Source organism: Falco peregrinus, chromosome 6, assembly GCF_023634155.1.
Source record: "Falco peregrinus isolate bFalPer1 chromosome 6, bFalPer1.pri, whole genome shotgun sequence".
NCBI classification, from domain to species: domain Eukaryota; kingdom Metazoa; phylum Chordata; class Aves; order Falconiformes; family Falconidae; genus Falco; species Falco peregrinus.
The window spans coordinates 26,633,214-26,661,087 of record NC_073726.1 but is presented as its reverse complement, the minus strand read 5'-3'; the positions used below and the strand labels follow the sequence as shown (position 1 = coordinate 26,661,087).

The following is a 27,874-nucleotide window of genomic DNA, read 5'->3' as shown; positions in this document are numbered from 1 at the left end:
TAAATATAATTATATTTTTAACAAACCACAACTCCTGAAAAGCGTTATCTTTTTTCACCGAACTTGTTAAGGCCTTCAGTGATCGTGACGATACCCTATAACACACCAGACGTTTCAGCAGAATGAAGGTAACCTTAATTTTGCACTCCAGTAGGGAAGGTTAGTTTCAAAATGACTCACCTCTGTCAGATGAGGATTAGGGTTGAACCCGCAGAGGCTGCAGACGACGGTGTGACACTGGGTGCACGTGTTGTAATTGGCCTTTTCTGGAGTGTGTAGCAGCAGTTCTGTGGTTGTGCAGAGAGGACAGAAGGTTTTCTTGGGGGTGGGCTCGGCGGGCTGGGCTGCACCAGCTTGCTTTTGCTGCGACGGTTTTTCGGGCCCCGGTGGCTGGCCTGGTGGTTTTGTAAGTCCTGGGGGCTGTGCCGGGGGCTTTGTGGCCCCTGCAGTCTGAGAGGATGGTTTTGTAGGCCCTGCCTGTGGTGGCACTTGTTTTCCATGCCCTGTTGGCTGTGGAGGTGGCTTCCCAGGTCCAGGCTGTGATGGTTGTTTTGCAGGTCCTGTCTGCTGAGCAGATGGCTTTTCAGGTCCAGGTTGCTGAGGCGGCTGTCTTGGAGGCCCCGTTTGCTGGGAAGATGGCTTTACAGGACCTCCTTGCCGTACCGACTGTTGAGATGGTTGTTTTACAGGTCCTGGCTGCTGCAACGATGGTTTTGTGGGAGGTGGCACTTGGGATGATGTTCTAGTGTTGTCTGGTTGCTGTGGCAATGGTTTTGTTGGGCCCGATGAAGGTTTTGCAGAAGTTTGTTGTTGAACAGGCTTCACTGGTTCTGATGGTTGGGGCTGAGATTTTTGTGGTCCTCGCAGCTGGGGTGGTGGTTTCGCTTGTTCTGGCTTAGAGTCCGCTGGGTGACCGGGGCCTGGTTTCTGAACTTGTTTTGGTTCCCCAGGCTGCTGCTGAGGCACTGGTTTGGAAGACTCAGTTTGCTGGGGGGTAGGTCTGGCAGGTCCTTGTGGTTGAGCAGCTGGCTTTGGAGACTGCTGTTGAGCTGGATGTTTTGCCAGGCCCCTCTGGTCCTCAGGTTTCCCTTGCTCTTTCTGGGTAACTTTTTGTTTCCTACTGGCTTCTTCGTTGGCTGCATCTGAATCTGATATCAAATCAAAAGGGTTGAATTTGTTCACAACCGAAGTAACTGCACTCAACGGATTGGCTTCCGAGAGAAAACTGGGCATCATACTTGGCTTCTGGTCTTCTTTAAAATCTGTCCTGGACTTTGATTCCCTTAGACTAATAGAAGAAGGGCTCCGTCCAGGTGCCCGTTGTTCTGTCTTCAGCGCATCCACTGTTCTGCTCTTACTTAAACTTGGTGGTCCCGGATCTGGAGGCTTACCTGGATGCCTGGGATGGTGACTTGTATCAAGCTCAGGATGTCTGCAGACAGAAAATGTGATAAAATTAAAATAATGAAAAGCACTAGAGAAATGTGATCAAATCAGACATATCAGTGACCCTGGAAGTGCTCTGGTAACACTGTGAAGTTTCTCAGGTGCTTAAGTGCTTGCAAGACCAAGGCTTACAACATAAGGTGCATACAAAAAGTATTTAAGTAAAAATTATTGTTCTTTAAAAGCTTATACAAGTATTCATTCACAGACTGATCTATTATTTAGAAACTAATTTAATATGAAAACAATGTTTAACCAGACAATTTCTCCTCAGAAAGCTACAACTTGCTATTTTACCTAAATCCAAATGACTAACTCTCCACTCTATCCCTTGGGATACAAACACAGGGAGACAGAGAAGACTAAAAGAAACAGAGGTGTCAGAAAATTAGCCAATCAAAGCACAGTCGTACAAGACTAACACTGCACAATACACAATGTTTATGTACTTGTATTTTGGCTACTTGTACAAAATTTGGATATATTTACAATTCAATATGCAGCAGGGATTTAAACTCCTAAAAATCCAGGTACGTTAAGGAGTATATGCTTCTTTTTCAGGTATCTATTTTGCCACCCATCCACTCACAAATCAGAATTTTCAGATAAAACAGTTGCCAGTTCACAGAATTACTCCTGAAGCTTGGTGGGTTTTTTCCTTTTTAGATAGAACTACTATAGAACTTCCTCTCAAACATCACCCCAACAATTCACATTGCCCACCAATAAAAAGAAAATGTCTCATTACATAGGGATTTTTCCCAGTTCTCTAACAATAACATTTTGCTGTGTTTTCATATAGAAGAAAATAGAAATAAGAATGTAGGAACCAAAATCAGGATCACGTCTTCTTACATGGCATGGGATTCTGCTTGTTGTTATACTTAGCAGCAGCTCAAGGAAATAATATTGTATTCAATGCTATTGCTAAAGGATGTAGTAAAATATTCTATTCAGTGCTATCACTGTGCTTTTGCTGGAAGATATGGTGTTCTCTTCAGCCTCACAACAGTGTTGCAAATATAAAATTTTCTGATTTCTCTTTGAGAGATCCAGTTAACGGTGATCTTGGTTTTCCAGACATGACATTTCTTGAGCATTCATGACCAAAATAAACAACTACTCATTACATGTAACTGTATTCCTTAACTAACTAAATAAAAATTCGCAAAATTCTGTTTAAGATTTTTATCAGAAATCTGCAGAATTACATATAGCAGGCACATGGAAAAATGTATTCCACCCTGTTAATGTTACCATGGGGTTACTATTCTGGTTTACTATTTCTGATCAGTATTTAGAGTTTCCATTACATGCTTAGCAATAGCAATATAAAAGGACAGAGCTAAGTGGTAGCCATTTCTGTGCTCATAATTCTCACGACATGGGATTTTCTCACAATCTCATATCTGATTATTATTTTTTTAATTAAAAATTTCCATATGAAATGCTCATTAAGGACAAACTATTTCCAGCCTTCCAAAACTCCATTTACCCTTCCCCATTCTTATAAAATTATGCTTGTAAAAATTACAGGTGTGTTTCCACTGGCATTAGCGAACATTAACTCATTATTCATAAAGCAGGTAATTCAGAAAAGCCCAATGATAATCCAATTCCTTCAAATAGCTGGCATTTTTGCTTGTTAAAGGAATGATTTTATACTGTCTTTAGCAAGCAGGTAGGTCTACCTGCAGTTCTGTTTCTTGTATTTAGATAAGCACTCTAGGCTTGTCTGAAGTGATACTGCTTACTAAGTGAAATAATTTCAAGTAGCCTGTTGGAGCACTCTAGTGCATGTCCAGCATTCAATGTTGAAAGTGTTCAAAATGTTGGAAAGCTTCATTCAGCAATGCCAAGAGTGACAAGGGGAAAAAAGAAAAGGATCAATGGTACTATTAAAATTCAGGTCAGAAAAAAGGGTACCATGTCCAAACTTATAGTGTGAAGGTGGAAGAAGAAGAAAAAAACCAACCCAAACCTAAAAGTTTTTTTAGAGATTGAACTTGGCCATGAACAATAAGTAACTGTGGATCCCTATTGGAACACAGCTCTCCTCCAGCTTCCATTTTTATCAAAATAATGCACACCTTAAATTTCCACCTAATCAGATGTCAAGACTTGAAATGAGATTAAAACCCATGAATCTAGGAAATAAACCTAGGTAATTCTGCAAGGCTGCTGGTGTATTCTGAAGAACTGACTTGTCATGCCTTTATACATAACAATGTTTCTAACGGAGCCAGAGCGTGGTTAACTAGTGGAAGAAAACACCTTGAAAAGATAAGCTCCTTTAGAAATGTTACCTTTGTCAAAAGCCAGGACCTGCTCCATTTATTTTTAGGTAGCTGGAGGCTGAAGCTTTCTTTTCTATAACTATTTTGCAGCCAGCTATGAATTGATATTGAACAATTTTAAATAATCTTAAATAAACTGTAGAATCAGAAATCCTAAAAAAAAAAATAAAAAAATCTTGCCTTTATTTGAGAAGAATTTTCTTATTTTTGAACCTTTTGAATCATGAAAACCCCACCACTGTTTTAAAATCTTCAATCCAGACTCAACAAGCAAAATCATTTAATCCTCCCTCACCTAATTCTTTTCTTTGTGCTGCTATCTTTCTCCTCACTTTGGCCCCGATTCACAGAGCTCATCTTTATTCATTTACATGAATATTACAGCCAAATCAAAGCTTACTTTGGAGTCAAAAGAAGATTTAACAAAAAGACTATTAGTCTAGTTCTTGAATGTCATATCTATTAAAAAAGTGTTTAAAAAGGCATGGGATTTTTTTCTATTCATCAGTAAAAACAGTTTTAAAAAGAAGTGCAATAACTACACAACTCCAAGATAGTTAGATCTTTTCAGATCTATGGACAAGGTATGTATAAACTTACGCATACCTCTAGTGGCTAATTATTTTAATTTGTTTTAAGAGTGATGGGATTAAGAAAAGTACGTATTTCTTCTGGAAAATACATCATAAACATACTTTAGAAGTGTAACACTTGATAAGACTTCTTACATTTCCTCTCAAAATGCAGAAAATTTCTTTCTGTTTATGTCTGTTGTGAACAACTTAATGAACTCACACACCCCCACCCAAAAAAAAAAAAAAACCCCCAAAAAAAACCCCACAAACCAACCAACCAAAACACCCAGCCACATTAGACAGTTCATATATTCATTTTGGTCACATAATACTTTCAGATGATGTGGAACAATTAACAATTCCTCAGCAAGTGGACAGTGACAGTTACAAAGTCATTCAGTGAAGCTAGAATGACTGGAACTTGCTTACAGATCAACTGTGTGCATTTCAGCTACACTTCCTAACCAGGAGTTATCTGAAAACAGGTAGTTAAAGTAGAATAGAATGATTTCCATAGGTGCTAAGCATCCCAAACTGTGAACGTTTTATTCTCTAGATTCCAGTCAAAGAAAAAAAAATAAATAAATCAAAAGTTACATTTGATTTAGGCAGTTCACTTCAGGTGCTCTAGGTCTAAGTGCTTATATTAAAATGCATAATTATTAATTGCATCTATTTATCTATTGCATTTTTGAAGACTTAAAAGCTCAAAGACTATAGAAGTCCTAGAAGCTACAGCATGTGTTTTATGGTGGTAGAGGTGCAACTATGTTTCCTGGTACTTACTATTAAAAAGTCTGTAGTTGCAAAAATTGGTACTTCAGGAGATCATCAATCATGAGAAATTTGTACACTTTAAGACTTGGACTACTTTGGGAGGGGTATGAATGCATTTTGAATAAGACATAATTATTAGCCTCATGGGTAAGACTGGATAACAGCTCATGTTACAATGGAAAAATCCAGTTAACGACATGAAAAAAACTAACAGGCAATGCAATAGGAAACACTGTCATAATGCAAGGCTATATAAGCTGGAAGCCAGAATTCCTCTTTTGGTCACTACTTCAGTCACTTAACATTTGGAGCGGCATAACCACACTAAGAAAAAAAGAAAAAGAAAAAAAAAAAGCGCTGTTGAGAACAACAGTTGTAGAACATCAGTTAAGAGGTATTTTCTACATCTGAGTTCTTTAGCCACACCTAAACTAAAAAAGAAAAGATTGAAGCTGAGGAATCTGAGTCTCAGCAGGCTAGTTCTTTACTTAAATTGAAGTCTGAAAGAGGCTGATCCTTAGTCCTTAGAAAATTCTTACTCCCAGGGTTTGGATCATGTTCTTAATAATTATTTCCATCATTCTTGGTAGATTTCAATAGCAAAGAGAGAAAGTAAAGCCACAAAATAAGTGCAGAGGTAAGTAGTAACCTCATTATTGGGGTGACAGGCACAAAGATGCTACGATAGAAACTGTTCCAACCCCACAAGAGAAGCTAGTTGATAGAGTATTGCACTGAATCTTAAAATGTCAATTTTGACTAAAAGTTAAAAGGCTGTAATTCAAAAATACAGAGTGCCTTTAGTTCAAATGGAGAGTGAAAGTATGGTATGCTAACAAGATCAAACTAGTTTCTGGTATCATGTTTGTAGGAAAGCAGCCATTTATAAATGCAGAAATATTCACACTGCAATGAGTTTAGCCTCGTCTAAAATCCTAGAAGGATATTTATCTTACTTTTTACTGGAACATTAGCATGAAACAATAAACTTTCAAAGTCTTTGTGTCTTTGCTCATAGACTGTTATACAAAAGGGAATTTTGAGTTTAGTTTCACAGAACTAACCAATATCTTTTCTTTTTCCATTAACATCTATAGAAGCTGTGTAGAGCCCTGAACTGAATGGAAAATTATATTTTACATACAGTGTTAATTCCTGCTTAATAATTATGCAAGGCAATATTGGCAGATTGGATTTCCAGTTTAAAAAAAAAATGGAGACCATCATCTTGGGTATAATCCCAATGACTTCAGTAGTTTGCCCAAGGATGAATCTGGTCCCACCCTCCTCGCTTCTCTTCTTCCAGAATTCACTTATATAAACCTGATATTATATAAACTCAATATGCATTTATCTAGGGCGAGATCAATACACAAGAGCCATGCTGAGCAGTCGGTCGAGGAGGCTCCTTTCAGCATCCTCCTTCAAGACAAACACACCCGGCCCCGGAGACGAGAGAGAGCAACGGAGCCGCCGGCCCCGGGCGGCGGGCAGGGCACGGCGGCGGTTCAGCACCACGGACAGGGGCAGGGCCGGCACCGGGCGCGGAGGAACGGGCTTGTTGCACGTCGGGCAGGGCATTTACCAAGGGGCAGGGCAACGGGAGGGGAGGAAATCACCCTAGCCTTAGCAGATGCGCAAGGAGGTAAAGCCATCACCCTCCGGAAAACCGAAACCCGTGGCAATCAATTTATTTTGCCTCTTTCCCCTTTCAATACAAAAGGAAAGAAGAAAAAAATTGAGAAGAAAATTGATGGGGGGGAGAATGGGGGGAGATAGACTGAAAGAGCCCTCCTCAATGCATGAATATTTAATTAAGCCAAATGGTAGTTGTAAAGGCTAAGAATTGGCAGAGTAACGGCTAGCAAATACATTATGCCCCAAAACTCTGAAAGATTCAACAAGAATCTCTCTCTCTCCAGAAAGAGAAGCTTAAAGACCCCATCAGCCCCGGGGAGAGCTTCCCTGGCTACTGTCTGAGCTGTGGGGCACTCCAGCCCCGTAAAACACACGCACACATACAGAAAACCCAAACGTTGCCTGCAAATCTTCCCCCTTCCTCGGCACAGAAACTGCCCGTGCTCCGGCTCGGTGCGAAAGCGAGGGAAGGGGAGAGGGCGCAGCCCACCGGCACCGAGGACCGTCGTTATTATTAGAAACCACCGGAGCGGGGACCGCCGGTGAGTGCCGGCTCCGTCCCGGTGCCCCCACTCGTGCAGCCGCCCCCTTCCCTCCCTCAGCCAGCAAAATGCAACGCCCGCTCCCGATGCTCGTACTGCGCCTCGCCCCCCGCCCCACCGCAAGGAGACGGAGAAGGGGGAAGGGAGGAGCGGGAGAAGGGAGATTTTCCGTGCATGCCTTTGCATGGGAGGCGGCTCCGCGCCGGCGAGGTTCCCTCTGGGCAGCCCCTGCGCCCTTGACATGACAGCGGCGATCTGCCTCCTCTCCTCCTCGCTCAGCTGGCTCAGGTCTGCCTCCACCCCAGCCGGGACCAGGCGCTGCAAGGGGGCCGCGGAGCCGCCGCCATCCCCGGCCGCCGCCGCCCCTTCGGGGAAGGCGCCCAGCCCCTCGCCTCCCTCCAGGCTCGCCTCGTTGCCCATGGCCGCCGCCGCTCCCCGCTCGCCGCCGCCGCTCTCGGGGGCACACCGGGCGGGGGCGCGGCTGGCCGGCGCGCAGCGCCGCTCCCCAGCGGGCGCTCAGGGCTCCGCGGCCGCCGCCGGGGCCGCGCTTGCTGCCTGCCGCCGCGGTTGCTGGCCGAGTGCGGCGCCGCCGGCCGCCCCCCGCGCCGCTCCCCGCCGCGCCGCAACGCGCATGCTCCGGGCGCCCCCCACCCGCGCGCCACCGCCCCGCCCCGCGCCCCGGCCTTTAAAGGCGCCGCGCGGCGCCGGGCGGGAGCGGGGTGGCCACCGCCCAGGGGGTGCTGCTGGCGCCGCCCGCTCTCGGGCCCTCGGCACGGCACGGCACGGCACGCTGTGCTCGCAGGCAGCCGGAATAAGACGGAGACCGGCTCGCCCGGAACGGGAGTAAGGGGGGGCTGGAAGGTGTGTCGCGAGGGCACCCACCGAGTGACAGCCCCCCCCCCCCCCCCAGCAGAGCCAGCGGGGGCAGGGTGCTCGGGGCCGTTGGCGGCTGAGTCTTCACTGTCTCTGCGGGTGGAGATTTCCCAGCCTCTCTGGGCACCTGTGCCGGGATCTGACCGCCCTCACGATGACTGGCTCCAGTATGCCAGTGTGGTTCCAGGACTGGTGGGCCCCACGACTGGCCACAGGACCCCTAAGGCAGGCTCGCCGCTGCTGAATATATGGAGAAGAATCGCTGCCTTTCGCGAGCTGGCTATGCTTGAGGTAGCCCAGGCCAGCCTGCTGCTGGTATTCCTCATCACGCAGCATCCTGCTGAAGCGCAGTCACCACCTCAGCCACCAGAGCTGCCTTGGGGCCAGCCTGCCCTGGTGTGTGGAGTTACTCCTTCCCAGGTACAGGGCTCTCTGCACTTGCCTTTGCTCAACTCCACCAGGTTCCTGCCAGCCCACCCTCCTGCACACCAGGGGCCCTGCAAGCAGCAGCCCTGCCTTCCAGAGAATCTACTGTTCAAGCTGGCATCCTCTGCAGACTTGCCGAGGGTGTATTCCATGCCTTTGCTCGCATCTTTATCAGAGACATTGAATATTATTAGTCAGAAAGGTACAGCTAGTAACATGCCACCAGCTGGACTTGAAACAACTAACCGCAACCCACCTGAGCCTGATAGTTCCGTCTATTTTTCACGCACAGTACAGGTCTCACTAATTTGGCTATAAGGATGTTACAGTTGATTATGCTGAAAGCCCAATGGAGTGTGATTTGCCTGGCACTAACACGTGCTGTTTCCAGTAACCTTCCTGCCCTTCATCTGCTTGGATGTGGCTTCAAGGGAGGATTTGTTCTGTAACATTCCCAGGAAAGGTACTAGCCATGTTAGCCTATCTGCCTTGTAGTTCTCTTGTGGATCCCCTTTCTTGAAGACAGGTGCAGTGCTTGCCTTTCTCTGGTCATCAGGGAACTTTCCCAATGACCTTTTGAAAATGACAAGAGTGACTTTGCAACAGCATCAGCCAGCTCCCTCAGCATCCTTTCATCCACCCCATCTAGTGCCATGAGCTGCTGGATGTCCAACTGGTTTTAAGTGCTCTCTAAATCTGTCTTACTCTAATACAGGTCATGCTTTACTCCCACATACTCTGATGCTCAGCTCAGGGACCTGAGACCAGAGTACAAACGTTACACATAAAAGCTGTGGCAAAGGGCCACTAAGTATTCTCAGCATTTCTATGGTCTTTGCCACTAGTCTTCCTGCCTCATTGATCAGCAGCCATTTTTTTCCCAAATCATTCATAGAGATCTTACTAAATCATGGCTCTATTTTGAATATTCCAATGGTCTGTTAAACAACTAGGTCTTCACAAATACCAGTTGTTTTAGCTACAGGGATGTGACAGCATTTGGTGCTCTTGCTTGTCTCCTTCTGTAGCACCATTGCTATTTTTCTCCAGACACAGCTGTATGCAGATCAGCCCCCAAAATGACCTACACAAGGGTGCCATCCAAATATTTATAATACTGTGTTATTGTAACAATCAGAGATATTTTGTCCAGTGCTGGTTCACAATAAATGATGAAACTAGTAGCAGTTGGGGGCCTCCTGCTTTTCTTTCAAGTGACTTTAAGTTACACATCAAAAGAAAAGCTCAGCAGAGAACATCATAAAGCACGGAGGAAAGATCCTTTAAATGGAGTAGCACTACGTGAGTGTAAGTGGATGTGTATTCACATGATGTTTCATGTAAAGACATCAGAGAAGCCTGTGGAAGAGGTGACACACAACACAGTCACACTTGAACAAAGGTGGATTTACTTGGCATGTGAAGAAAAGATACAATTTTCAGCTAAGGGGTTTAGGGGGAGGCAAATACACATCCCTATTCATTTAGCACTAGTGAACATAATGTACTTAGGTATGAATAGATGTGCAAAGTGCTGCTGCATGAAAGGAGGCAAATGCACAACAAAGATGGGGAAAGAGGGATGTAATCAGTGAAAGCATTTTCTTTTGTGATACATACCAATGTAAGCATTCATATGCACTTAAATATACACATGTACTTAAATATTCTGTGGAGGGTGGTATTCTTGTCCTTTAGCTGCGTAGAAACTGTCCAAATGAAATTTTTCTGTACAACTCCCCTATGTTTCTTTATTCAAAGCCGAGTGACTAGAGCTTTTGACTAGACCTGGAAGTCATCTTACTTTTAAAAAGAGATGGCACATGTCAGATATAGATGCAGACAAAACAAGTGAGATCAAAACACATTAAATTCACTCAACAAAACAATTTAAACTGGGGAAATAGCAGCTTTGGTAGTGCTTGCTGATCAAAACTACATACACTGTTTCTATTTCACTGTTAACATGTCCTGAGATGAATATAGGAGGAAAGAGACATAATGCCTAAGGAAGTAAGCTGAGCCCAAATGGGAGTCACAGGAGGAGAAATTACCTTTGGTAGGAAGTTCACTGTTTGCTTCACTGGAGCCAAGGGTGTCACCTTAAAATTATTATGATTTCAAGTATCCTAGGGATTTTTATGGCAACTGGCTATTTTCAGAGTTCTGTGACATTTGCCTTTTCTTATGAAAAAGCATTAAATCAATAGTTACCTGTCCCAGAAGTCCGGCTGCAGGCCTGTTTTCCCTAGATCACATCATTTCCACATCTTTCTCCCTATATACTTCACAGTCTGTCCAAAAGTGACACCAACTTTCTCATTTTGATGTTACTGATGGAACTCACAAACTATCGAGGCATATAATTCTGTTGTAGCAAGGAAAGAAGAGTTACCAAATGCATCAGCCTTTTTCTGAAAAGTCATAATATCTAACTTGCAAGAAACAGCTTAGTGGTGTCAGGCTAAACACTCTTACTAAAAAAAAAAATATTTTCTTAATCACTAGCACTAAGAAATATGATTAAAATCCTTCAGAGATAAAACAGTCTTTTTAAAAGTGCATGCAAATTAGAACTCTGTATAAATTTAGAGGCAGAGATACAGAAGCAAGTTGCCTTCCCTTAGATACTAGGTAATATAAAAATAATCATGAACAGAGGCAAATCCAACTACCCTTTGAGGGCTTGAGGTTTTGTAGAACTTTCATTGTATCTGTTTGATTCAAAAATAGATCAACTCAATCCACAGACATTTATAATTTACAACATTAAGTCCATGTGTGGTATTATTATCCCTGCAAAACAAAGGCACAGTATATCTGAAGTGGTGTAACTTCATTCAGTCTGAGGACTGTGCTATACCAGTAATGCAGTACTTTCATCTGGGCCTGACCCATTTGGTATGCAAAGTAGATGCATCAGATCTCCAAAGGAGCCAGTCCAAGTTAGAGCTGAGTGTAGAAGCAGCACGAGGATGCTGGTTCATCTTTTGCCAGTGCTGAATCTGATCTAGGGCAAGTGAATCTCAGTTAAGTGTGTACCTTCAGCACTAAAATGAGTTCTTGATGTTAATTTACTGATTAACAACACTGAAGACATCCAATCTTCTGGTCAGTAGGTTACTTAGTATAGATGTACTTTGTACATTTTAAAGCGGGGGGGGAGAAAGCCATTTAGTGCATAGAATTTGGAGAAGTAATCCTAAGATCATCAGAAGAAAGGAATAAGAGGTCAGTAACACCTTGGCATGAGCTGGCGAAATGGGAGGGGAGGGAAAAGTCTTATATCTTAATAATATGCCAGGCATTATGCCCAGATAAAGGTGAAGGAGGATGAAGGTGTGTTAATCATCAATGATTAACAGAGGCTGTACTGATTGGTACCACAAAGGAAAGTGAAGTTAAAGGGGAGCTAGAATTTGCATAAACAGATTTATAACACTTTAGACATTAATTATTTCATATTCTAACTTGCACAAATACCTAGCTAAATGTTACTGTGCCACTATCAAGTTTACCTACCCCATTTCAGAGACAGACACTGTGGAGGGTACTTTGAGTTTAGGAGACATTCCTAAGATGCATCCAACAGTTCAGTCCATCTGCTGTATAGAATGAGCAATGCCTTTGAATGATAGCTTTTCCCAGACAGTTAAAACAATAAATTTCATATATTTAAATATATAAAAAGGGAAATACAAAACACCATAGTGCAGTCAGTTGCACAACTATACTTGCTGTCCTCTCCTACGCACCATCTCAGAATGCAAGTGAGCACACTGCACCAGAGATTAAACAGGGAGGACACACCAAAATCAGGTTCAATCAATATACTGGATGGAATTCATCCAATACAAAAACCTGATTAAGTTTTTAAAGGATGAAACAAAAGAATATGAATCTGTTTTCTGGAAAAATATGGTGCAACACCTAGGAAGTAATCATTTCAAATATGGTATGTTATAGCTATGTAAGTGCATAAGCTAAAAGTACATGATGCTTTAAACTACACGTTTGTATGTGCACCTGTATGTGCCACTGGTGCGCAAGTGTACTAGGCAGCTCGCTGGTACAGGCTATATAAAATACTTAACCAGGAGTGGAAACAAATGTATACACAGTCTGCACTAAATGGCTGTATGCTCTAAAACAAAAACACAGTAAGTCTTCTTCTCTCGCAAGTACTAATTCTGTATCAAAACTGCTCTTATCTACATGCCAACCAAAGTTTGGCTAAGGACTGCACAGCTAACATTCTTTGAGATCATAATGACTCCAGTCTCATCTGACTTACTGGTCACCAAAACAAACCAGCAAAGGATGATAAAAAGGTACCTTGCAAAGCACTGTACATTGCTTTTCTATAGAAATACATATTACTCTTCTATTCAAATACATATTACTCTTCTCTGTCTACACAGGATTTTCTATACCATCACTTTGGACATGCAGGTTGAGAAACCATTAAAATAGCAAGTTACCCTGTTCCAAAGATCCTGGAAAAACCATATACTTAAGGAAAAACAAAACAAAACTGACTATAGCATAAAAACTCCCAGGTAAGAGAAAACACCCTGGGCAGAATTATTGACAGTATTCCAGAGTTCCTGAATGTCTGGGTTGTGGGAATACCATGCGTTGTAATACAATACCATTAATGTTCCAGTATCCTATTTATTATTAAACAAATTGCTTTTGAACAGCCACTGCAGATATTTTAGCCGCATTATCATCAGTCCAATCAAAACAGGATTAGTACATGTACTTCATCCCACTGAATAGCCAGTTCATAGGCACCTGTCTAAATTATCCTAGCAATCTCACAACCAGATTTGCTTGCTTAAACAAAACAAGAAGGCCTGCCAACTGCTGACAGCACAGCAATGCTGATATGCTCACAATATAGACTCCCACAGCATAGATTAGTCACAACGTTAAAAATCTTATTTTATTTGCAATCAGTGCTTCTAATACACAGTGATTTGCATCTTAAACTGAAGAATGGGGCAAAAAAAACCCTCAGTCTCAAAGTCTGTATCCTAAATCACCTGCAGCAACGTTAATATGTAGTTTTGCTCTGTCATTCTCCAGTTATTTCTTCTAATTTGAGTTTATCCACCTGCAACAGTTCAGTTAAGTACAACTAATAGCAGTATGGACATCATCACAAAGAGGTCAATTGTTATTTCCCTGTATGGTGAAACAGTCATAACTTGTATTATTACAATTCAAAAGCAAAAGCAGTCAGTTAGGAAGATCCCAGGGAAAAATTTCAGCTATCACTGACATGAAATTGTGATAGGTCACACTAGAATAAAGTAACTTCAGTTTATTCTGTTGGGTTTGCATCTGTAAGCCTAACAGTGAGAGTCTCAGGATCTTTCTATTAGGATTGTTACTAGTAAGGTAAGTGTTGAAAGTTTTGATTCCTCTAGCAGTTGTCTCTTTCATGCCCAGAACACAGGAGGACTTAAACTGAAAACTTCATAGCCTAAACAGAGGAAAGCCTCGTTAGTGAAGCATGTATTTAGATTACATGTCCACGTCCTGTCTGTACCACAAAGCACAGGCTTTCATTTTAAACACAGTCAGGTTTTTTTCCCTATAATCCTTGGGGGGGATGGGGAGAGGGAAGTGGATATTAAGGTTCATTAGGACTATCAAAAACAGTTCACTTGTATTCATGGATATTACTTAAAATAGGATTCTCGAGTTAAACTTGCCTTACTGTAAGTATCATATATAACTAAATATTGGCCAAGGCCACCATTCTGGAGGATAAGAGTTTAAAGCTAAGCACCTGAGTCCGTCCTTAGGAGTTCAGATGTAGAATGATAAATAGGGATGCAGAACACACAGTTCCAGTGGGTGCTGCCCGTTACTTTCCATGTGCTAGTGATGCGTTGTAGACCATGTTAAATACACATTAACTAGGTTTTCTGGCCTGAGCTACCAACTGGCTCTGTGGTAGAATTAAAGTAGTCCAAACACAATCTTAGAATCACAAGATCACAAAATGGTTGGGGTTGGAAGAGACCTCTGGAAATCATCTAGTCCAACCCCCTGCTAAAGCAAGTTCAAAAACAGCAGGTTGTACAGTCATGTCCAGGCAGGTTTTGGATATCTCCAGAGGAGACTCACCAGACTCTCTGGGCAGCCTCTTTCAGTGCTGTGTCACCCTGAAAGTAAATAAGTTCTCCCTCATATTCAAAAGGAACTTCCTATGTTGTTTGTGCTTGTTTCCCCGTGTCCTGTCGCTGGGCACCACTGAAAAGAGCCTGGCCCTGTCCTCTTGGCATTCGTCCCTAAGATATTTGCATGCATTGATAAGATCCTCTCCCAGCCTTCTCTTCCCCAGGCTGAACAGCCCCAGCCTTTCCCACCAGGGAGATGCTCCAGCCCTATCACCATCTCTGTAGCCCTCCACTGGACCTTCTCCTGTTCCCTGTCTCTCTGTAACTGGGGAGCCCAGCACTGGACACAGCACTCCAGATGGGGCCTCACCAGGGCAGAGCAGAGGGGGAGAATCCCCTCCCTCGATCTGCTGGTGATGTTTCTCCTGATGCACCCCAGGATCCCATTGATCTTCTTGGCCATGAGGACACAGTGCTGGATCATGGGCACCTTGCTTTCCACCAGACTCCCAGGGCCTTCTCCACAGAGCTGCCCCGCAGCAGGTCAGCCCCAGCCTGCACTGGTGCATGGGGTTGTTCCTCCCTATGTGTAGGACCCTACACTTGACTTTGTTGAGCTTCATTAAATTCCCTCTCCACCCAACTCTCCAACTTGCTCACGTCTCACTGAATGGCAGCGCAGCCTTCTGGTGTATCAGCCACTCCTCCCAGTTCTGTATCATCAGCAAACCTGCTGAGGGCACACTCTGGCCCTGCATGCAGGGCAGCGAAGAATAACTTGAACAGGACTGGGCCCAGTACTAACCCCTGGGGAACACTGCGAGATACAGGCCTCCAGCTAAACTGCCACTCAGCCAGTTCTGAATCCGCCTCACTGTCTGCTCACCTAGTCCACGCTTTCTGAGTTTACATATGAAGATGTTATGGGAGACAGTGTCAAAAGCCTTGCTGAGGTCAAAGTAGACAACATCCACTGTTCCCCTCTCATCTACGCAGCCAATCATTCCTCCACAGAAGGCTATCAGGTTGGTCAAGCATGATTTCCCCCTTGGGGAATCCATGTTGACTGTTCCTGATGACCTTCTTTTCCTCCACATGCTTTGAGATGACCTCCAGGGTGAGCTGTCCCATCATGTTTCCAGGGACAGGGGTGAGGCTGAACAGTCTGGACCTGGGTGGGAAGGAACCTCTGGAGGTCACCTGGCCCAACCACTCTCTCTAAAGAAGGCTAACATAGATTAGGTTGCTCAGAGCAGCTTTCAGTCAAATTGAGTATTTCCAAAGATAGATATTTCAGTCTCTCTGGGCAACCTTATATCTAGAATTTCTTCTGTTGCTGCTTGCCTCAATTACCTCTCATCCTTTCTCTATGCACCTCAAGAATGGGTAAGGCTCTATTTTCTCTGTCTCCTCCCATTAGGAACTTGAAGATAGCAATAGGATTCACCCTGAGCCTTGTCTTCACGAGGCTGAACAAACCTCTCTCTCAGCCTTTCCTCATCTGTCAGGTGCTCCAGTCTCCGAACAGTCTGGACAACCTCTACTGGACTTGTTCCAGTTTGTCAATCTCCTTCTTGTGCTGACGAACCCAAACCTGGCCACAGCACTCAAGATGCAATATAACAAATGCTGAGTAGAAAGGAATAATTAGTTCCCTCAGTCTTTTGGCTATGACACAGCTCAATACACTGTTGACCATCTGAAATGCAGAACTTTGCACAAATCCTTCCTGAATTTAATGAGATTTGTGTCAGCCCATTCCTCCAACCTGTCTATGTCTCCTTGAATGCCAGCCCTGCCATAAAGTACATTGACTTCATCTGCGAGTTTGGTATCATGCACAAACTTGATGAGGGTTCATTCCTCCTCCTCCTCCATATTACTGATAAATATATTAAAAAGGCTAAGTCCCAGGATAGACACCAGAAGAACTTCACTTCACCTGACCTCCAGACAGATTATAAATATTTCCCAGTATCCTTTGAACCCAGCTTTTCAGACAGCTTTTCATCAATTTGGTGTTCAACCCATCTAAACTGTGAAGTCCCAACATTGATAGAATTCACAGGAGACCATGTTGAAAGTCTGGCTAAAATCAAGATTGAAGACCCCTATTACTGTACTCCAGTCACCCACAGACTTAGGTCTTTTTAGTTGTAAAAGGCCAAACTTGGCCAAAGCATAATACACCTGTTGCACATCTATACTGGATATTTCCATTCACCACTTTCTCCTTCATTTGACCAGAAATTGTTCGCAAGAGGACTCACTCCATGTTTTTTCCAGGAATGAAGGGGAGGCTGACCTGCACTTCGTTCACTGTTGTTATTTTTGCCCTTTCTGAAGATGATTGTGGCATTTTCCTTTCCCTGGTCATCAGGGAGCTCCCTTAATCTCCATGACCTTTCAAGGACATCTGAAAGTGACCTCACTATGACATCGGCCAAGTATTTCAGTGCTCAACAGATGCATCCATTCTAGTCCCATGGATCTGTATATATGAGATTACTCAGGAGATCATTCAGGAGATCACTGACTTTGTTCTTTTCCACCGTTTGGCTTACCTACATAAGTAAGGTAAGCCTTCTAAACCTACATAAACACCATTCCTACATACCCAAGCAATGTTTCTAAATTCCTCCTTCACAGCCTGCCATCACTTCCACTTCTATAAATGTTCTTGTTACACTGGACACCAGTCAGGTCCTTGCTTAACCAAGATGTACTCCTGATCCATTTTTGTGAACACTGGAATGGATCAGTCTTTTGTTTGGAGAAGACTGTCCCTAAAGATCTGCTAATTCACATGAGCTCTTCTGCCCTTCAATACTGCTTCCCACCAGTTTATACTTCCCAGTTCTATGTTCTGTTGCTTGCCTTCATCACTCCCCTCAGGATCTTGAGCTCTGCAATTTCATGGTCACTACAGCCAAGCCTGTCATTGATTATCACCTCCTCAACAAGTTTCTCAGAGGTCATGAGTAGCAATGTCCAGGAGAACGTCACCTCTGCTTGTCCCCTACAGCACCTGTATCATGAAATTATACTTGACATCCTCCAGAACTTTCTGAGATTGCCTGTGTCTAGCTGTACCACCCTTTTGTCAGGTGTCAGGGAGGTTTAAATCCCCTGCAAGAAATAGAGCCTTTAATATACAAGGAGGCTGTCCACTTCTTCACCAAGATTCCGAGGGTCTGTAACACACTCCCACCACAATGTCATGCTTCCTGGCCTTTCCTCTGATCCTGACCTGCAAGCTCTTAGCTACACTGCTGCACATACCACAGAAGAGCTTCACACATTCAAGCTGCTCCTTCACATTGGTGGCAATCCCCTTTCTCTTCACCTCCACCTGTCTGACTGAAAGACTTTTTTTCCATCCATCTCAGCACACCAGGCATGTGAGTGGTCCCACTAAATCTCAGACATTCCTGTGTTCTCATGAAATATGCATTCCATATGAAATATTAAATGGCAAGTCCTTCCTCTTCACCAACAGGATAGAGAATAGAACCCAGACTCCTCTGCTGCTCACCCTTGCCTCTGGAGCCCTCTAATCACTCTTGCTAACCTTGGGGTCTTCCTTGGCAGTGTCATTGGTGCCCATGTGGGTGAGCATGCAGTGGAGTGCATAAAAAGCACAATACCTTTCTCTCATTTATCATAAGTCTACTATCACACAGGTCATCATGCTACTGTATAGTATCCAGTACTTTAAAATATAAAATTCCATTGGTTATAAAATACTTATCACTGGTATGTGCAGGTTTCATTAGTCTCTTACCATTTGTGCAGCATTATGTTTGCACATGGTATAATCTCCATGTCAGAGAGAGAACCTCTCATACTAAACATCTAGTGACTTCATAAAAGAAAGCAAGATTTTTTATAATTTGTTGACTATGTGCCAAAGAAAGCTTTATTATAATGAAATAAACTACTATGAAATTCAGTGTATTCCACAAGCCCATGTTTACTATACTTAGTACACTTTTCTAACTCTTTTCCAGTACAACTTTCTTTAGTCATTAAGCATGTTGCAGTGGCTTGTACCATCAGGCAGTATAGCAGTGCCTTTTTCCTCACCAAATTGCTAAACCTAAAAGATGGCCCACAGCTTAGGTAACCAACACTTTCTGCTGTTGAAGAGACTTCAATATACTTTGGGAAAACCTGTAGGTGGTCACTAGAAATTAATCACCGAGTACCTTTGTGCAGGAGACTTAGTTATCTTTTATGTGGGGACAGTGATACCTCTTACTCTAACAGTGGTAATTAATGGTTTTAAGATTTTAAAAACTCAAATACTCTAGTGGTGAGCTCCATAAAAGTATCTTACATTTTTATAGGATCCGCAATTCACAAATACACAAAATAATTCTATATTGCCTAATATACACACAGGTATTAATTTAGATAAGAAAACTGTATAAATTTGCTGGCACAAAGTCACTAGCTGTTTATCAGCTTATCAGCTAGTCAAAACTGCTAACTCATAGATACTTTCACTAAGTCCTGGTGAATTAGTGCAGATATGCCTTCATTCTGGATGCAAACTCTTGCTTTCCACTGTTATACATAGTGCTGTATCATATATCACAATGCATAAACTGATTGAATTACAAATTAAAATTAATGTGATGGTAAGAAAGATGTAGTTGGTTCCTTGCTCAATAAAGTTGTGTGTTTGGGGTTTTTTTTTTCTGAATTTCTCTACTGTAATGGTAAATGTCTACTTCTAAGCATAAGAAAGTTAACATTTACCATGTAGATTTTTTCCATTCCTAGGAGATTTTTAAGGACCCCTGAAAAGCAAGGAGATCTGGTTTATAAGGATTTTTGATTAATACTATTCAGCATAAAAGACAATAGCAAGGAGAAGGAAAAGTCATGAGCTGAACATGCTGATACACAAACTCTAATGAGCAGTAGGCAATGGAGACGTTAAGGGAGATGAGAACTCTTAGGTCACTGATGGATGGGCAATTGAAGGAACCACTCAAACATAATCTTGAAGAGGTTCAACCAGCATTTTGTGATTTATAAGAATGAAGACAAAATTATCATGAGTGTGAAGAGAAAAAACAAAATTAACATGGAATATTGGAGGTGGACTGTGGCAACATACAAAACATTATGGGTCATTTAAGGATCAACAGTAGGGAAAGATCAAGACTGAAGGGGAACAAAACCACAGGAAAACAAAAAGAAGGGGGAATAAAAATATGGCCAGCTGTTTGTTAGCAGGCTGCCAGTCAGTAATTCTGTCTAGCCAAACCCTATGCCTTATCACTGCAGTACGAGATATCATATTACTACGCTATATTCCTAACTGTTTTTCTTTGTAAGTGCAGTATTTTGTGTGTGAGACAATACCTACATCAAGATGAAGCTAACATTTCACTGTCAAGTAAAACAGAAGGTCTCAAGATTGGATAGATCTAGGACACCTATGAGAGACTTGTGAGGGCGTTTGTGTGATATGCTAGAAATCTTTAAACCCTATTATCTGGCAAGTAAGAGCAGGATCAAGCTTTTTATTCATGTTTATATGAGCACTGGTTGGATGTATGCAGCACGTATGCAGGCACTATCTGTCTGTGTTCATTTGTTGGCTGTGTCTATAGTAAGTAGTAATTGTGAGCATGTGGGTACTGATGGCATGTGCTTGGCCTCACTACTGGGTGGACTTCAGACAGGGAACCACAATAGCTTTAGCTCTGATGGATTGGGAGGAAAACTCCCTTGGGTCCTGAAGTCCACTTCTCCTAACAATTTCTGCTCTCTACAAATAAGCATTCAGATTATCAGAGTCATTACCAGCATTTTTCCACTAAGCAATTAGATTCTAGGGTAGGATTAACTAAATTAGGATACCTACACTGAAGTACCTACAGACAGACTCTACACGGGAGCTAAGTGTTCAGACTCCCATTGTAGTTGGAGAAGAGCCAGTCCCTAAAACAAAAAGGAGGAACCAGGTGAACAACAGATGGGATTCAGTTGCATGAACATGTTATATGCTAGACTTCAGCAGCCAATGCAAAGAGATGGAGAACTTTCATAAGATATGTAATTTGTTTTATAAATTCTCAGACATATCTGCCAGCCCTACCGTAATCAGATTAAATAATATTGCACTCCTACCTGTTGGCACATGACTCAAGGGAGTATCGTATACCTCAGAAAGTTAACCAGCTTGGTGTAAGCTTCCATCAACTAAATGGGAAACCAGACAGCCAGCTTGTTTAAAATTTAGATGTACCCATGCCCTCAGCTGAATCTTATTTTAGGTATTTTCTTGAAAGGTAAAGTTTATAAGCTTTTCTGTTCCCTTATAGTACAAGCCCCTGGCTGATACATCCAGTTCGAGTAATACCTGCAGTTAAGATCAAGAACACATTCCAAACTTCACAGAGAAGTCTTTGTAACAGCTTGAGGCATGGAGAAAAAGGACTATGTGAACTGTTTCAAACACTACTTCTGAAAAATGATCAAGGCAGTCATGGGCCAGGTGGCAAAAACATGTTTTTACAGATTTGTTGGAACATTTGCAGAATCACAGAACGACAGACTGGCTGAGGTTGGAAGGAATCTCTAGACCATCTTTTCCAACTCCCCTGCTGAAACAGGGCCACTGGGAACTGGTTGCCCAGGACCACGTCCACATGGCTTTTAAATACCTCCAAGGATGGAGACTCCACTGCTTTCCAGTAGTTCAGTGGAATACTTTTAAAAAAACCTTGATGTTTCACAGTAAAACAGCACCAAAGTCACAAGCATGTCTATGACCTAATTCAGCTACAGGGTTTCCCAAAGCAGTAAAAACGACAACAAAAATTCAGTCACTTCAGAGATTAGGTTACAGAACAGCAGCAAACGCACTATGAATAAAAATATCCAGCTCATTTCTCTTACCAGCCTGACTGATACTTTAACTAAAAATGTAACTAACTCATAAGAGTTTTAAATTACTACTATAAACTAATCCCATTTATAGTAGTAATTTAAAACCTCAGCCATTTGGGCTTACCTGTTTTTTTCTATTGCAACCATTGATTTTAGTCTCTCAGATTATCTCTCACCAGCTGAAACAGAATTTCCACTTTAACAGAACTCACTCATGTTATACAGAGATGCTTAGAGTTGTAGCAGATGCAGTGAAGTTTCTTAACAGTTCCTAAAGTCTTTTGGACTAATTCACACCAAAAAGTTCTGAGGATATGAAGGCAGATGAATCTCAAATTTCAGCTAAAACAAGCAAATATTCCCTCCCACACCCCCTTTCATCTCATCCCTCCTCCTCCTCCCCTGCCCTGGAGTATCTGCAAGTCATCATTCCACCTATCTGTAAGTCCCTTAACGCCCGTACTAGATTTAGAAAAATAAAAGTTAAAATAATCGGCTGTAACTCAGAAGCCACAGAAAGAAGATAATCAAAGAGAAGCAGGGAACTGCCACAGGTTCTAATGGGAGAGGTGGGGTAGAATCATAAAAACATTTAGGTTGGAAAAGACCTCTGAGATCATCAAGTCCAACCGTTAACCCAGCACTACCAAGTCCATCACTAGTTCAGCACCCACAGGTCCACCAGGAAGCTTTGTAGCCACTCTGCCCCAAGCCTGCTGCATTGCATGGGGCTGTTGTGACCCAGATGCAAGACCCAGCACTTCTCCTTGTTGAACCTCTTACAAATGGCCTCAGGCCTTCAGTCCAGCCTGTCCAGTTCCCTCTGCAAAGCCTTCTGCCCTCAGGCAGAGCAGCGCTCCACCCCAACTTGGTGTCATCTGCAAACTTGTTGAGGGTGCACTCATTCCCCTCATCTAGACTGTTGGTCAAAATATTAAACAGGACTGGACCCATCCCTGAGCCCTGGGGAACACCCTGTGTGCCCAGTGCCAGCAGAATGTTACACCATTCCCCACCACTCTTTGGGCCCGGCCACCCAGCCACCTTCTAACCCAGTGCAGAGCGCCCCTGGCCAGACATGAGCAGCTGGTGTCTCCAGGAGATGCAGTAGTGAAAAGGCTTTACTTAGGTCCAGGTGGACACTATCCATGGCCTTCCCCTCATCCACTAGGCAGGTCACCTTGTCCTAGAAGGAGATGTGGCTCGTCACGCAGGACCTGCCTCTCATAACACCACGATGGCTGGGCCTGATCCCCCAGTTGTCTTGCACACCACATGATAGTGCTCAGGGTGATCTGCTCCATCACCTTCCCTGGAACTGAGGTCAGGCTGACAGGCCTGTAGTTCCCCAGATCCTCCTTCAAGCCCTTCTTGTAGCTGGGCACCATGCTGGATGACCCCCCCTCTGCTGGGGCCTCCCTGGTGAGCTGGGACTATTGATAAATGATGGACAGTGGTTCAGCAAGCTTCCCCACCAGCTCCCTCAGTACACTCAGTGGATTCCTTCCAACCCCATAGACTCATGTGTGTCTAAGTGGAGCAGCAGGTCACTGACCATTTCCTCCTGGACTGTGGGGGATTCATTCTGCTCCTCATCCCCGTCTTCCAGCTCAGGGGGCTGAGTACCTTGAGGGGAGCTGGTCTTACTATGAAAGGCTGAAGCAAAGAAAGCCTTAAGTACCTCAGCCTTTTCCTTATGCTCTGTGGCAAAGTTCCCCCCACCACAACCAATAAAGGATGAAGATTATCTTTGGTCCTCCTTTTCTTTCTAATGTAGTTGTAAAAAGATTATTTATTTTTTCTTTTACAGCAGTGGCCAGCCTGAGTTCTAAATGGGCTTTTGCCTCTCTAATCTTCACCCTGCATAACCTGGCAACATCCTCATAGTTCTCCAGAGTTGCCTGCCCCTTCTTCCAAAGGTGGTAAACTCTCCTTTTTCCTTGAGTTCCAGCCAAAGCTCTCTGTTCAGCCAGGCTGGTCTTCTCCCCTGCCAGCTCATCTTTTGGCACACAGGGACAGCCTGCTCCTGTGCCTTTAAGACTGTCTTCTTGAATAATGTCCAGCCTTTCTGGACCCTTCGGCCCTTCAGGGCTGCCTCCCAAGGGACTCTGTCAACCAGGCTCTTAAAGAGGCCAAACTGAGCCCTACAGAAATCCAAAGCAGCAGTTCTGCTGATCCCCCTCCTTACTTCTCTGAGAATCAAAAACTCTTAATATCTAATGATTGCTATGCCCAAGATATCCTCTGACCACCACATCACCCAGCAGTCCTTTCCTGTCTGTAAACAGTAGGTTCAGTGGGGCATCTCCCCAGGTTGGCTCAATGACCACCTGTGTCAGGAAGTTATCTTCCACACACTCCAGTAATCTCCTAGACTGTTTCCTCTCTGCTGCGTAGTACTTCAAGTGGACATCCAGTAGGCTGAAGTCCCCCACAAGAACAAGGGCTAGTGATCTTGAGATTTCTCCCAGATGCTTGTAGAATGTCTCAGCTGTATTTTCATCCTGGTTGGGTGGTCTGTAACACACTTCCACCAGGATATCCACATTGTCAGTCCTCCCCCTGACTCTTACCCATAAACACTCAACCCTACTGTCACCACCATTTAGCTCTAGGCAGTCAAAACACTCCCTGACATACAGAGATACCCCACTGCCTCTCCTTCCTTGCCTGTCCCTTCTGAGGAGTTTGTAGCCATCCACTGCAGCAGTCATGTGAGTTATCCCATGTTTCCATGATGGTGATTATGTCATAGTCTTCCTGCTGCATGATGGCTTCCAGCTCCTCCTATTCGTTGCCTATGCTTCAGGCATTGGCACAGATGCATTTAACCTGTTCCATCAATTTTGCTTCCAACCCTGGAATGCTGCTTTGAGACTCATCTCTACCGAGCTTGGTTTTATTCCCTTCCCCTTCAAATCTAGTTTAAAGCTCTCTTGATGAGCCCTTCTAACTCCCAATCTAGGATCCTTTTCCCACTTTGACACAGGTGAACCCCATCTGTTGCCAGCAGGCCTGCTGCCAGGATCAAAAAACCTGAAATGTAGCCATTGGCAGCTGGTCTGGAGCCCGGTATCGATCTGTGTGACCTTCCGATTACTCACTCCATCATTCCCTGCAACTGGCAAGATAGAAGAAAACACTACTTATGCTCCTGGTCCCTCAACCAGTTGCCCCAGGGCCCTGAGGTTCTCTTGATTGCCCTCAGATCTCTTGTCGCTTGGACTTCATCATTGCCCACTTGGGTAGTAATCAGAGTCGCTGATGACAGCCACCTTTCTTTTCTTCCTAGCAGAGCTGGTCATGATGCATTGACTTTACCGAGCTCTCAACTTGCCCATTATCACAGTATCTTTAATAGTCTTATGATTGTAGAGAAGACTAAAACATTTTACCATAAAAATAATGGATTTATGCAAAGATTTAGAGAAAATACGCACCTACAGAGTCTATGCTAGTTAAACAGATATTCTTTCCTTTCTTTCAATTTCTTCCTGTTGACCTAGAAAAGTTAATTTTAAATCTGAGATTCATCTTTGTAAAATATGGCCTAGATGCTTTTTACACCTTCCAGTAGGATACTTTCTGAGTTTGTCTGCAGCAAAAACATAACAGAAGAAGAGTCCTATAAATTTAATTATTTTTCTCTGTGTTAAAGTGGTGTCTACCAGTTTCATTTACATACCAAGATTTCATAGACAAATACTAGTACAGCCGTGTTTGCTATAAACTATGCACCCCAGACCTAAAAATTTACAAAATAAAATAAGATTAAGAAAATCTACAACACAGGCAAGATATCACATTCATTAAAGATATCTCCTTCCAGAAACAACTCCAGAGCAGCAAATCAAAACTCTTCAGAGACCAAGCTTTAACAACTGCCAGTAGTCTCGGGTTTAAACTTGAAGCTATTTCTTTATCTTCTTAGCTTTCCATGATCCTGACTTAGTACTACCTTAAGGACTAGCTCATTATTTTTTTTTATTTTTATTTTTATTTTATTTTATTCAAATCCCTTTCCAGCTAAGTCCCTCCCTAGCTCCTCAGCATAAGTTCCTCACTCAGCTTTGGTAAAGCTATGGATGTGCTGAATTACTCAGCTGATGAAAGTGTTTTCTTTGTTACCATGGGGATCACAGAAATACAAAAGGACGACTGTCTTGCCTTATTTGTTGCATTTTTGCCCTATATTGACTAGGAAATCAGCTGAGCAGTTCTCTATTTTCATTCTCAAATTTCCTATAGGCACCAAGGAAAACCATAGGAAGCTTGAGCAGAGAAAAAGGCAGGGGGGAGATTTGTACACAAAAACCCAATAACTGAAAATTAGCATTCTTGGATGAAACATTCTAGGCATAAGCATAACATTTCCCTTACATGGTCAACAGGCATGTACATAACAGAATTTCAAATGCCAGTTCAATTCCGAATTCCTACTCTTGTCACCCAGCTTCTGCAGATTTCTATTTAAGAACTGTTATTTTATATTTATGTTTAAGATAATTTTCTTTAAATTAATTGTAAGTAGTCTAAGGCTTGGTGCCTTTAATAAATTTTGTTCAAAACCGGATTTGTGGTACAAATTTACTACTGAATTTATACAATAAATGGCAAATAAAATACTTCTTCACCAGATGTTTTCAAGATCCTAGAAATTTCTAGAATTAGTACATAACTTCAGTAACGAGGGTCACAATACATCCCAAAAGATTAAAATCACTTACTTGACATTATTTTTAAGACAATTTTTTCTAAGTACATGAAACTTTAGCAATGCAAAACAGTAGCATTTAGCAATATGACTAATTGGACAGTGTCCTTCTATGCACGTTTACAGAAATATTATACAACAGTTAAGACTGTAATTCGAGGGTTGAAGTACTTATTTTTCTTCAGGTTTTATTCCTGTCCTTGCTTGTCCTGTAATTGTCCCTTCTTTCTCTTTCGCTTTTCTCAAGTAAAAATTTGAAAGACATTTATTTTGCCATTCATGAACACCTCTGAGAAACACCACTCTCTCCATAGTGTGGTTATGATTTATCTGTGTATAGCTAGTGTTCATGATGTTTAAAACCCCTCACAGAGCTGCTGATCCCACTGCCAGAGAACACAGCCAGAAAAAGGTAACCCACACAAGAAACAGAACATCTAGCATAACCCTAAAAAATAAGTATACATTTTGAAAATACTAAGAAAGTAATCCAGCTGATAATATCTCCCATTGGGACAAGCATAAAAAACCATACAAGCAGTGTTTAATTATAACTTATTATCTACTATTAACCTATTTTATGGAACAATGAATTATAATGAAAGATTATGTTATATAACACTACGATGTCTTTAATGTATTATATGCTTCTATGAAGATAAAATGTATTGTGTTGCTTATCTGTTTTCTAGCATATGATTTCTATGTACCCATACAGACTTGATTTTTTTCAAGGAATAAGCAACTCCTAATCATTCACTGACTTTTACCTCTTTGCTAGAAGTGTCTTTCTTACCATAATGTAAATAAAGTTGGGATCAACAGTACTATTACTTAGGAGTTCCACTAAGGAAATTTAAAAGAAAAGGTCAGTTAGTGGTTATTATGACTGTTCGCCTCCTGAGATTCTTATTCTTTTTTTTTTTTCTTTAATTATACATGGCACTTACATTCACAATTCAATATGGAAAATGTGCTCAATGTGTAAAATTGTAACGAAAAAAAAGGATTGCTTACCTTAAACTTTAGCTTTCCTTGCAATCTTGATTTTTTTGTCTTCATATCTAGTGACTCCAGGTAGCAGTAGAATGGGAATTGCCTGTGTCCCTGTGAATGTCCAGAGCAAAGAGGTTAGTCTGTGATATATTGGTCTCTCTAATCTCTTCATATCCTCCCTGGTGCAACTGAGTATTTTGTGTAGCTCTTAATACTGAACACAGATTGCAGAATCAGTGATTCCAACGCAATGTAGCATGAGAGTAATTTGATTCCACATACTGTTTTATAATGCAACTACCTTATATAAGGTTTTGCCTGTTCAAGATATATTTTACAAAGGAAACCATTATTTTCAGGGCAGGAATATACCAGTGTTATACCTTTGATTGTGACCTTGACTATTTTATTATGTAATGTTTCAAAAAATCCTTTTTAATTTAGAAAACTACCAGTAATATAATTAATGCAGTTACAGGCAGCATGCGAGTAAAAAAGATTTAGACCATAGCTGGCCCTAATCCAAACCCCTTTTGCCACGTGCCCT

General features: G+C 42.5%; 1 protein-coding gene across 4 annotated transcripts in view; it reads right to left on the bottom strand.

Annotated features, from left to right (window-relative positions):
* PCLO (piccolo presynaptic cytomatrix protein) overlaps positions 1-27,441 on the bottom strand; it is a 402,552-nt gene extending 375,111 nt beyond the window's left edge. For 3 of the 4 annotated variants that reach the window (XM_027790555.2, XM_055809070.1, XM_027790559.2), the window contains exons 1-2: positions 27,349-27,441; positions 181-1,432 (exon numbers count right to left, since the gene is read on the bottom strand). In XM_027790555.2, coding sequence (XP_027646356.2) covers positions 181-1,236 — 1,056 coding nt within the window. In that variant the 5' untranslated portion in view covers positions 1,237-1,432; positions 27,349-27,441. Of the gene's footprint in view, positions 1-180; positions 1,433-7,453; positions 7,823-27,348 lie in introns of those variants that run through there. The other variant, XM_055809071.1, reaches the window with a different exon arrangement.
* Positions 27,442-27,874: the final 433 nt, after the last annotated feature.